This window comes from Chiloscyllium plagiosum, chromosome 13 (genome assembly GCF_004010195.1).
Source record: "Chiloscyllium plagiosum isolate BGI_BamShark_2017 chromosome 13, ASM401019v2, whole genome shotgun sequence".
In the NCBI taxonomy this organism is placed as follows: Eukaryota; Metazoa; Chordata; class Chondrichthyes; order Orectolobiformes; family Hemiscylliidae; genus Chiloscyllium; species Chiloscyllium plagiosum.
Window position 1 is genome coordinate 22,905,487 of NC_057722.1, and position 12,684 is coordinate 22,918,170.

At 40.7% G+C, this 12,684-nt stretch overlaps 1 protein-coding gene across 5 annotated transcripts in view; it reads left to right on the forward strand.

The window, feature by feature from the left end:
• pik3cb (phosphatidylinositol-4,5-bisphosphate 3-kinase, catalytic subunit beta) overlaps positions 1 to 12,684 on the forward strand; it is a 190,337-nt gene that overhangs the window by 123,077 nt on the left and 54,576 nt on the right. For all 5 annotated transcript variants that reach the window (XM_043702028.1, XM_043702027.1, XM_043702026.1 and 2 more), the window contains one exon: positions 1,895 to 2,083. In XM_043702028.1, coding sequence (XP_043557963.1) covers positions 1,895 to 2,083 — 189 coding nt within the window. The remainder of the gene's footprint in view (positions 1 to 1,894; positions 2,084 to 12,684) is intronic.

Consider the following 12,684-nt stretch of genomic DNA (forward strand, 5'->3'; position numbering starts at 1 on the left):
AAGTGTGTAAGTCCTGCTAAGATTTGCTTTCCCAAAATGCAGTACCTCGCATTTATCTGAATTAAACACCATCTGCCACCTCTCAGCCCATTGGCCCATCTGGTCCAGATCCTGTTGTAATCTGAGGTAACCCTATTCGCTGTCCATTACACCTCCAATTTTGGTGTCATCTGAAAACTTACTAACTATACCTCTTATGCTCGCACCCAAATCATTTATCTAAATGACAAAAAGTGGAGGATCCAGCACCGATCCTTGTGGCACTCCACTGGTCACAGGCCTCCAGTCTGAAAAACAACCCTCCACCATCACCCTCTGTCTTCTACCTTTGAGCCAGTTCTGTATCCAAATGGCTTGTTCTCCCTGTATTCCTGAGATCTAACCTTGCTAATCAGTCTCCCATGGGGAGCCTTGTCGAACGTCTTACTGAAGTCCATATAGATCACATCTACTGCTCTGCCCTCATCAATCTTCTTTCTTACTTCTTCAAAAAAACTCAACCAACATTTGATGCAACAAGCACAGTGGCTGGAGAAGGGGAGCAGAATCAATGGTGAAGGAATAGACATTGAGGCTGAGATATTAAAAAAAAAGATGCATTTGGTCTTCCTGATGTCAGTTACGGGTCATCCAGCAGATTACTTCAGCCAAATAGCATAAACGACAGATATTGGAGCTGCTGAGAGAGTCATGGAGAGATGCAGATGGATTTTATTTTGTACGTTGATAAGTGGTGCGGAGCCTCTACCATTTGTTTTAGGCGATATCGTTGAGGACAGCATATAAACAAGGGACAAGCACAGTTCCTCAAGCTCCAGAGATAACGATGTATACACTGCTGAAGTTGCTTTAGCTGCACTCTGTAAGGTGAGACTGGAACTAAGAACGGTTGAAAAATGAAGGAGAGAAGATTTCTCATTCAATTGTAGGCTGTAGACTGGGTGATGCATGTCCCCAGAAGACACCCAAGCTTTAAGAAGCTGAGTGAATAGATGAGGAGCCTGGTGTGTGAAATTGAACAAGGCAATTTGGTGCAGCTCGGAGTGCTTTTGTGAGGTGAGGGCAAAGTGGTATTGTTCGAGTTAGTGGAAATCTTTAGGTTGTCCATTTACCTTGCTGCATATTGAGAGTGCAGGCCACGAACGAAAAGTACCCTGTTAGATTAGATTAGATTCCCTACAGTGCGGAAACAGGCCCTTCAGCCCAACATGCCCACACCAACCCTCCAAAGAGTAATCCACCCAGATCCATTTCCCTCTGACTAATGCACCTACCACTATGGGCAACTTAGCATGGTCAATTCACTTAACCTGCACATCTTTGGACTGTGGGAGGAAACCGGAGCAACCAGAGGAAACCCACGCAGACACTGGGAGAATGTGCAAACTCCACACAGACGGTTGCCCGAGGCTGGAATTGAACCTGGGTCCCTGGTGTTGTGAGGCTGTCATGCTAACCACTGAGCCACCGTGCCACCCCGTTGATCAGTATCATCAAGCATAACTCACCAAAAACATACAACTAAAAATACTTGATTTAAAAGTGGGTAGAATTTTACAGCTCTTTGTGTAGTTGTTTTCTCTCCATTAGTGGGAGAGTTCATAGCAATGTCAGCTGATAGCAGAAACAATGATATGTTAATGGCATCTTCTCCAGGCAGGAAGGCACCCCATTTCCTGCTGGAACAAACCAGGCCACACCATCATGATTGTCTCTGTAGGTGAAGTTTAATTAGAATCCTGGTTTCCTATGTTGAAATACAATTCTCTTGTGCGAAATTTCAAGGTTTTAAATTTTTAAAAAAAGTCAGTGTTGGCAAAACAATTCACTTTGCACTTCAGATAACCTTTCATGCATTGCTAAGCAAGTAACTGGTAACCATTTTGTCATTCAGGGTCGAGGATGGAAGAAGTTGCATATTGAGTTAAGAGAAATCATGGAACGAGATCCATTATCACAATTGTGTGAAAATGAGATGGATTTAATATGGACCCTACGATATGATTGTCGTGAAAACTTTCCTCAGTCACTGCCCAAGCTGCTTCTCTCAGTGAAGTGGAATAAACATGAAGATGTGGCACAGGTATGGCTATCAAACTTGGCTTCTCACTTCAGGTTTGTTAATAATTTGGTGTCTGGAATGAAAAACCACTATTTCTAATGGTATGTAAAAATAGTGTAATGAATTTCCGCTGTTGTGCTTCATTTAAATGTTGCATTGTAGTGCTTCTTTTTTAAATGAATCTCTGTTCACCCATTTACTTGACTTTCCCCATCTACTCCCCATCACTGCATTACCACTGCTGTGTTGGGAGGATTTGAGTGGAATGTAGTGTGACCTTTCCTTTATCTCATGTAAAGTTCATGGAGCAGGAGTGTGTTTAATCACTGCTGCAGACAAGTTAACATTATTCATGATGAACATGGGAAACCCACAAAAAATATTTTGACAAATGAAAGCAGCTCGAGATTACTTAACTAGTTTATGAAAGCTATAACTTGCACGTATGTTGAACATCTGGTTGCCACAATTCACTTCACAGTCAATGCAATGTAGCTGTAATGTGGTTAAACAGGGTAGTCAACTGATATAGAGCAAGTCAGAAAAAGTTGTGAAGGAATAAGTGACCAGTTCACTTGATGGTTTTGCTTAAGAGTGAAATGTTGGATGGGTACCAGGGGAACTCTATCTCAAATAGCTCCATGATACCTTTCCGTCCAGCAGAGAACACAGAGCCTTAGTTTCCTGTCTTATCTAAGGAATGACACTTCTGACAGTGTTGCCTCTGTTCCTTTGTGCTGCAATGAGGTGTCAACCTGAAATATGTTTTCCATCTGAAACATGTGCCTTAAAATTGGAACATCACAGCTGACGAAACTTCAACATTATTGGAGAAGGCCTCTACAAAATTGCATGCAATTTGTAATATACAATTTTTTTTTTTTAAGCATTGGGACCATGTCACTTTTTCTGAACAATATATACAACTTGCCCCTGCACTCTTTTCTTTGTGCAACACACCAACCTCTTGTTAGTTTATTTTAAATTTTCTTACATTGATCTCATTTTAATAAATGCCTAGCCATTGCTTTCTTGTCTTGCATAAAAACTTTAAGGTCTAGGTCATTGCAGATCTCTCACAAAAGTAGTACAAACACAATTGGACAGTGCTACAGGAACCCATCACTCAAAAAATAGCTGCCTTTTTAAATAAAAATGCATTTGATCTTCACTGTTTCTTCAAGATAAAACTGCATTGCCCGCAGTCCTCCTTCCTTCTTGTCACTTTTTTTTTGGCTGGCCAACACGAAAGTGACAATAACAGGAAACTACTGTGTGAAATGTTTTACTGTAAGATACTGCAGTTTTGGATCACTGAGAAAGTTCCACACTAAATCTTAAAGGGTAACTTTCTCTTCTAATAAAATGATCACAATTTATTAGTTTTGTTGTCTTTTGATTGGTGTCTCTGGTTTTTAACCGCTTCCTTTCTACTTATTCACTTGATAAACCGTCCAGATCAATGATTTATAATTTTTTATTGCACTTTTGAAGTACAGCCTCTTGCTGTAGATGGCCAATGGCATGCTGTATAAAGTTGGATCCTAATTGGGAATGTTTGCAGACAGAATCCTTGGATAGAATTTAATGTCCTCCCTGAGGTGAACTTGGTGTACGATGGGGAAAATCTTGCCTTACTGCTGCTGTCCCAATTACGTCTGGCACATTAATGTTCGCAGACCATCTTCCTGCCCTGTCACCAACTGGAGCTTTTATTTATTCCCTCATTCTACCTTCTCCAGAGTTCAGCCAATAGACGGCAAGATAGCTATCAAGTGGAGTGCCTCGGAAACAAATTGTTAGAGGTAGGGTGTTGTGCCTGATCTAGGAAGCCAACTTAAGAAGGTGTGGAATGTCAGAGATGGAGTCCACTCAGAACACTCCTCTTCTGACCCTTTATTCTGTACCCCCACTCTCTGAGGCTTTGGTCCCCTGCTGATGCTGGGCCCATATTCCTGCCATTGCTCTCTTGTTGGGGCTATTAACAGAGAAGAGCTGCTAGCCTTTAATTTGCTGGCAGTTCCCCCGCTCCTGGGCCTCATGATCCTGGGGAAGGCTTACTGCTGACCAGGGCCTGATTGGTACTTAATATGATAGGCCTGCCCCACAGGAGGTAATGTGGGGCTTTCCAGGCAAGACATTTTCTGGATTAAATTCTGCCCTTTGTACCCGTGTTCCAGTTTACTAATCTCCAATATTAGCAAGTATAGTATAATTGCATTTTCTGTTTGGTTATCCCAGTAGGTTTAGGGTAACAGTATTCCACTTTCTGAGTCAACAGAAAGTATTATGTAGCAACAGGATTTTGGATAAGATCGTATACATTTTTTCTGCATAAGTGCTAAATGATCAAATATCCATCTAAGAGTTGGTCAGCATCTAGCTTTGCAGTTATTGCTTTTTCTCCTCTTTCTGTCAGTTGTTTACTCTCACATGAGGGCAATGATTCCTTTTTTTCAGATGCACTTTTGCTCTCCCAAATGGTTCGGGCTCTTTAATAAGCTCCCAGAATGTCTAATGCCTTCTAACGCCAATCTAATCCTCAGTCAATATTGACTAATGCTTTCACTTAGTCAGGGCCATTTACTGGAAATCTGGATCAGAAATCCAGACTTATTATTCTTTTATCTCTCCTCCAGTTCTGGGGTATTGAAACCAATGGGCCATCTACTGCTACCCTATGGCAATCAAGTATCTCAGCAAAACTGTCAAATTAGACTTTCCTGTTCTGGACAGATCAACTACCCATCATTTAAGCCACTGATCTATATTGAAAATTCTGGTGTTAATTAAGATTACTCAAAATGGTGCATAGCTTTAGTAACCTTTTTGATGTCTGCTTGACACCACCCATTTGCGCAAGTTTATTTTCCAATCAGAAGTGTTTTATTATAGATGATCAGTTCAACATCACTCAAATCATTAAACTGCCAAACTAATGGTAACCAGAAACCAGGCTTCTTGTTCCTATTTCATATTCAATTAGATCATAGCTGTTTAATTATACTCTGTTTTTCTGTCTTTGATACATATTCCCAGATATCCTTAACAAATCTGGATGAGGCGATCTCAGTTTTGCAAGTTGTCCTGGCCTTCATAGCTGTTTGACAGGGGATTCCACACTTCTATCACCCTTTGTGTGAAAGGTGTTTCTTGGCTCCACCCAAAGCAGCGTTTAATGTAGTGGGGTTGTTTTGATCCTTAGTAAAGGACATCTCAACCTGAAACGTGAACTGATTCACTCCACAGATGCTATCTGATCTGCTGAGATGTTTTCATTGCAGTCTATATAACCCATCCTTTATAACTGAAGCAATGTAAAGTTAACTATTTAAACATAAAAGCTGGTAACAGTCAGCAAATTGGCTATAACCTTTAGTGAGTACAGATAATTGTGTATGCAATGTTTCCTTCTTTAAAATGGAGGATAGTTTTGCAACTACCATGCTATTAGCAGAGGGTTTACAGTTTTCCTCAAAGGAAAAATCAGCCAGAGTTCCTACTTTTATTTTTATTAATGCCTTTACTGGGGTATGCACACATGAGAGGACAGAATCTGACTTAAATGTGGTGTCCTTCCTGGCTGAATAGCCTCCTTAGACTACAGCGGATATTCTCTCACAATATAATTTCCATGAGCTTTGGGAGAGCTCATCTTGAAGTTGCAAATCAGTAAGGATTTGATTTATTATTGTCACACATACTGAGGTACAGTGTAAAATATTGAATTGCATGCTGACCAGACACATCATACCTTACATAAGTACATCAAGGTAGTAGAATAGAATGCAGATTATCATGCTGCAGAGAAAGATCAATTCTAATACATGAGAAGTCTATTCATAAGTCTGATAATAGCAAGGAAGAAGCTGTTCTTGAATCTGTTGGAGCATATTTTCAAACTTTTGAGCATAGCCGGGGTAGGAGGGGTCTTTGATTATGTTGGCCACATTCCTGAAGCAGTGGGCAGTGTAAACTGAGTCAATGGACAGAAGGCCGGTTTTCATGATGGACTGAGCTGTTTCCGCAATTCTCTGAAATTTCTTGTGGTCTTGGGCAGAGCAGTTGCCTTAACAAGCTGTGATGCAGCTGGATAAGATGCTTTCTATGATATGTCTATAAAAATTGGTAAGAGTTATTGTGAATATGCTGATTTTTCTTCGCCTTCTGAGGACGTAGAGATATTTGGTGTGCTTTCTTGATTGCAGTGTTGATATAGATGGACCAGGATAGATTGCTGGTGATTTTTGCTCCTAGGAACTTGAAGCTCTCGACTACCTCCATCTCAACACATTTGATATAGACAGGGGTGTGTCCTCCACTCTGTTTCCAGAAGTCAATGACTATCTCCTTTTATTTTGCTGACATTGAGGGAGCGATTGTTGTCTTTACACCCTGCCCTTAAGCTGTCTGTCTCATTGCTATACTCTGACTCGTTGTTTGAGATCTGACCCACTATGGTAATGTCATCAGCAAGTTTGTAAATGAAGTTACAGCTGAATTTGTCTGCTCATTTGTGAGTGTTTAAGGAGTACAGTAAGGGGCTAAGTGCGCAGTCTTGTGGGGCACTGGTGTTGAAGATTATTGTGAAGTTGCCACCTATCCTTACTCATTGTAATGTGTGGATCAGGAATTCGAGGATCCAGTTGCTCGTAGGGGAGCAGAGTTCTAGGTCTCAGATGAGTTGGATGAAAGTATGATATTGAAGGCAGAGGTAAAGTCAATAAATAGGAGTCTGATGTAGGTGTCCTTGTTACCCAGATGTACCAGGGATGATGGTGTTTTCCATGGACCTATTGTGACAGCAGGCAAATTGTACAGAGCAAAGCAATCTGGGACGCTTTGACAAAGGGTCAGTTAGACTCGAAACGTCAGCTCTTTTCTCTCCTTACTGCCAGACCTGCTGAGATTTTCTAGCATTTTCTCTTTTGGTGAAAGCAATCTGGGTGGGTGGAATTAATTGTCCATTGCTAAGCTCTCGAAGCTCTTCATAATCACCTTCTCTGTGCTGAGGAAGATGGAATGAAAATTGTTGAGGTGTGACGAATCTGGATTTTCTTTTCTAATAAGGTACTTAATGAGACTGGGTCGAACTGAAGGCACGTTCCAATCTCCAGTGATAGCTGTGCTTGTATGTTCTGTGCTTGTTCACTTGTGAACTCCTGTAGCCTGCATTACACTTTGCAGAAGGAATCCATTTTCAGAGGTTTACTTCCCATTTGTAATTGAAACCCAGTGAAAATCATGTGATGTTGCAGGCATTGATGTTTACAGCTGGATAGTTGCAAATGCTGCTCACTCTCCAAAATCACATAATATTGGAATTAATTGCCTAGCACAAGAGCTGTTGTTTGAAAAATACAATGAGTTATCGTCAGGCACAGTCTTAGCACTGTAGTTGTCAAGGTTCAGGTGATTGTTGCGTTCATGCCTAGCATATTCCATAGTTACAGTAGTCACCATCTATTCACACCTTCAACGTTGTACAGAGCTTAAAAACTAAATGCGCCAGTGGTAAAGAATGAAGTCGTGGCAGGGGTCAACCCAAAAATGGGACTTGAAAGACATTAGGAAGCAAAGCGATCAGAAGGAGGTTAGATACATTTTAAATGCTCTTCCCCATTTCACAAATGCCAGGGCCTCCACACTTCTAGTTATGGTTTTGCTCTTTTTCAGGGAACAGTGACATTCGCAGCTGACCATGGAGAAACCCTTGTGGGAAGCTCACAAGGGGGAATAGCTAAATGGCTTTTTCTTTTCCCTAGGGAGGAGAGCTCAAAACTAGAGGGCATAGGTTAAAGGTGAGAGGGGGAAGATTTCAAAGCGGCTTAAGGGGCAACTTTTTCATGCAGAGGGTGGTGAGTGTATGGAATGAGCTGTCAAGACCACATGGTGGAGGTGGTGCAGTTAGAACATTTTAAAAGGCATCTGGATGGGTATATGAATAGGAAGACTTTAGTATGGGCAAAATGCTGGCAAATGGGACTAGATTAATTTAGGATGCCTGGTCGGCATGGACAAGTTGGACCAGAGGGTCTGTTTCCATGTTGTGCAGCTCTATGATTCTCTGATAGTCAGTTTTCCGTTGGGTATTCAATTCCAGTCAGCAGTTCATCCAGGAAGTGTGGGGAACCAACATCTTACCCCAATTGCCGTGAAGTAAAAAAGGGCTTTTGCTAGTTCTAAGGAGAGCTGTTGCACACCAGCTTCCTGGCTTTTTTGAAATCATTGTCGAGCATCTCATAAATAGGAACAGATCAATGTGTAGGTACAGTCAAGTTCTGCTATAACATGTTGTTCGTTAATGTGAATTGGCTGTAATGCGATTGGTGAATAGGGAACGCTGTTGCTAAAATGCAAACTTATAAAACGTGTTGGCTGTAATCACCAACACTTTAAGTGTTATTTGTATTGTACAATTTTTGTATAGCGTGGGGTTGCACAGGAATGTGAATATTGCGTTATCAAAGAAATGCCTGTACTCAAGGCCATATTCAGCTACTGTCTGAAACACCTGTAAATGGAAATTAAAATTAGCCCCGTGTGGATAAGGATAAGTTGCACAATTTTCAAATTCTGACTGAAATTCAGAAACCTGATATCACTGATTTGAGTTTGAGGCAATGTGCAACCTTCATGTAGCGTACGAATTAGAGCAGGCCTGACCGTTATGCAATCTAAAGTCCTGCATTGTTCTAAAAACATTGTAAAGGAATGTGATAATAAAAGCCAATTCAACTGCCATCTGAGACTAAATGCTCAGTCTCCTCATCGATGTTTCTAGCTCAGAATGATCCAGTCAGTATGGATTCTGAAGTGCAGATCAAACTTGTGCAGGCCTCACTGGAATAGTTTTTGGCAGAACTTTTGGTTGGCTAATGTGAAGCATTGACATTTCATCACTCTCTTCCCATTGCTTAAGCCAACACTGGCTAACCAGTGCCTGTTGACAATAGAAGTTCCAGAACCACCTCTATTTCTATACCTGAACCACATTTGAAGAGGATCTCGGCAGGCTGGGAAAATCCTGCTCAATTATTTATCTGTCCCTATGAAAGGGAGGGAGAAATATCTAAATTGGCTAAACATAAAATAATTGATGCTGTTGATGTCCATAGGAGCCATACTTCAAAAATGCCAGCTTACACCATATCCACAATGTCCTCAGCAATGGACAACGTCAGTGTATCAACATCTACTTTTGTTATCTCTCCACACTAATTGTCCACCTTCCTGATTTGAGTTCCTTTGTGGTGTTAGAATAGATACTCAAAAGAAGCTTCCCTGACTGTCCCCAAACAGCTTTCCCTTCTAGATAGCTCCTGCCTCCTACGCACTCGCGTGAACACACACACCTTCATAACTGGAAGCCAAATTAGATCAAATCCCAGTTGCATATTGAGCTGCTTGTTGATTTGGGTGGATAAAGTGGGTCATTTTAAGCAGGGAGAGGGACAGAAATTTAACAAGTTGGCAGAGCATACAACATGCCTTTGAGCAAGGGATTTCCCCTCCCAGGAGACAAGAATTAACCCACACAGGTTTATCACATTTCCGTGTGCCAACAGGCCCACCCCTTAGTGGATTAATACCAGTAAAGGTGCAAGAGGCCCTTACTCGAACATTAATTGTCCATTTAAGGACCTCACCTGGTGATGGCTGTACACAGGCCTTCCCATTGCAGACATGGAGGTGGAAGAGAGGAAGTGACCAAGTCACCAACTGTCGTTACCTCCCTGGATTAAATTGCCATTCCACTTCCAAGTTTGTATGATTTAGAGGGGCTTCTGTGGTTGGGTAGTGAAGTATAAAACATGATTCCCTACCTCTATTTTATAATTTCCCTGAGAAATGGGCTGTTCAAAATATTTCAATTTGGTGAGCTGTGTTTTATCAAAAGTGAGCTTTTGTTTGCAGTGAATAACCTTTAACAGCATGAAAATGCGGTTTCTCAATCCTCTGCTTCAGGAGGAATGAAAAAGGGCTCCATTGAGCAGTTTTGTAGGGAATGGGAGCAGGAGAGACTGGAGAGTTCTGTTTAGTGGATGATCTCCAGTTTCACTAGTCAGCAGCAGACTTTCATTAAATGTCCAGATAAGGAGCTCCCCTCTTAGCAGATTAGGTAACCCATGTAGGATCTCTGGGGTAGAGGAAAACAATCACTCAGTAGGTGGGGGCTCCAATTCTAGGAAGAACGGGGGAGGGGTTGGATATCTGTCTGCAGGGATTCTCTGTAATTCAACACGGAAACATATTGTAGAGCATAACTGCGAGTAATTAGCTGAGAAAATAAGAACGCTTCAACCACCTTATTTTGTTTACATATTGAACATAATCCATTAGGCAGCCCTTCTCTGGAGAATCTCATTCAGTTCAGCAGGATTGAGGTTATGTGAAACCCTAGTGTAAGGGTGCAACAAGATTTGAACAGTTACAGTTCATTGCTTGGCTCTGTGAACCTTTATAGTTTTTACATTCACCATCCTTGCATGTTCATCTCTTGTGTTTTGTAATTTTAGAATGAATGCCCGAAGATGTGTATGTGTCCCAAATACAACTGTAACATTTACTTTTAATCTTTTATTCCCAAAACTCCCAAATTTTACAAAGTTCTTGATTAAAACAATCCATGCTTCCTTGACTTTAGAGAACCTATGGTGGTTCTAAAGTGACAAATTTGATCCAGATGCAGAAATATACACTGGCCTGCTGTCAAAACACCCCTCCTGTTGACCTTTTGACCTGTGATTGTCAATGCCAGGTACCCACCCTGGTGGCTGTGTTCATTGGCTTGTGTCTCCCATCTGAAAAGAATGACCAGGGAAATATAAACAAACTACTCAGTATTTTTGGAATTTCTCGGGCTGTTTTCACAGGCCTGGATTCTCCTGAACTCACAGGAATGATCCAGGGGTGAAATTTCAGGCTGAGGATTTACATTTTTTTGTCCTGACTGTGGATGGAACTAGGAAATTAATTAACAGATTTTTCTCACTTGGTATTAAATTTTCTTTAGACAGTGGAGATAATCGGAACATCGGGAATGGAAGTGACTTGTCTAGTGTTTGCTGCACCACTACCTTCTCAAAGGTGTTTAAGCATGGGCAATAAATGCTGGCCTAGTCGATGACATCCACATCCTGTAAATGGATAAGAAAAATTATAGTACAGACCAGCAATTACAGCAATCCCTCCTTTCCTGAAAGAGATTAGTAAACGAGATTGGCCTTTATTTATACAGCGATGATAGTTTAATAACTTTCAATTTCAGACATTTTTATATTAGTCAATTAAATTTAAATTCCACCAGCTGCCAAGGCAGGAATTAGACCCCTGTCTCCAGACCATTGTCCTAGGCCTCTGGTTTACTCATTCAGTGACATTACCACCTCAGCCCTATCGCCCTTCCACATATCCCAACTTAATACCAAAACTAGCAGCATTCATTGTCATTTCACCCCTTAAACAGACAGCAACTTCAGAAATCTTTGCATGGGAAGTTAAACATGCAAATTTGTGTTTCATTATTGGGCTTGTTGTTTACCATCTGCAAAGACTTCAATCAGAAATTAGGAAATTGACATTAGCTTGCGATTTTGTGCAGTAATATCGGAAGCACCCCATAACTTTTATGGATGAGATGTAATTGTTGTTAGTAGTATATTAAGTTCATAATTTTGTCATGAACTAACCTTAAGAATATTTAAGCCTCAGGAAAACTAATGTTATAGTTTTGTAATGCCAAATTTTAATTTTAAAAAAATCACATTATTAGAAGATATACTTTTAAAGAATTGTTTGATATTACAGCTTCTAGTATGCATATCCTAATCTTTATTTTGTTGAGTGCATAATAATCAATGCAATTTATTTGCAGGTTTGCTGTCTGTAGAAGTCGTTAATGTGATTGGCTATTTACCTTGCTTGATAGTATTGTGGTTTTTTGATGTCTGAAGCTCCTTTTGATTTGGTGCCAGATTCAAACAAATACTGGGAAAGAGAGAATCTCCACAGAGGTCACTCGCTCTTTTATTTTGGTGGTTCTTTTTTTAGATAAGCAGAGTCAAAAGATTGGGTGGCTCTTTGCCAGTGAGCACCAAGTCCAGCCAATAATGCCACCTTTGAGCTTAAATAATAATTGTTGGCAAATTATTTTAACATGGGTAGGCATGAAAATTCAAATCACATGATGCCTGCACTTTCCATAAGACCATAAGGCATAGGATCAGAAGTAGGCCAGTCAGCCCATTGAATATGCTGTGCCATTCAGTGAGATCACAGCTGATCTGAGAATCCTTAACTCCACTTTCCTGACTTTGCCACGTAACCCTTGATTTCCCTCATCAATTTAAAAATCTGCCTTTCTCCGCTTTGAACATATTTCATGATCCAGCCTCAACTGTTCTGTGATTTAAAAATTCCATAGATTCACAGCCCTCTTCTCACCAAATTCCTCCTTATCTCTATTTTAAATGTGCAACCTCTTCTTCTGATATCATGAGAGAATCTAGGACCAGATTGAAACAACCTTTCTGCATTTACCCTATGATGTCCATAATTAATCTTCTAGAATTTCCTATGGTCACCTCTCACTCTTCTATATTCCAATGAGTACTTGCCCA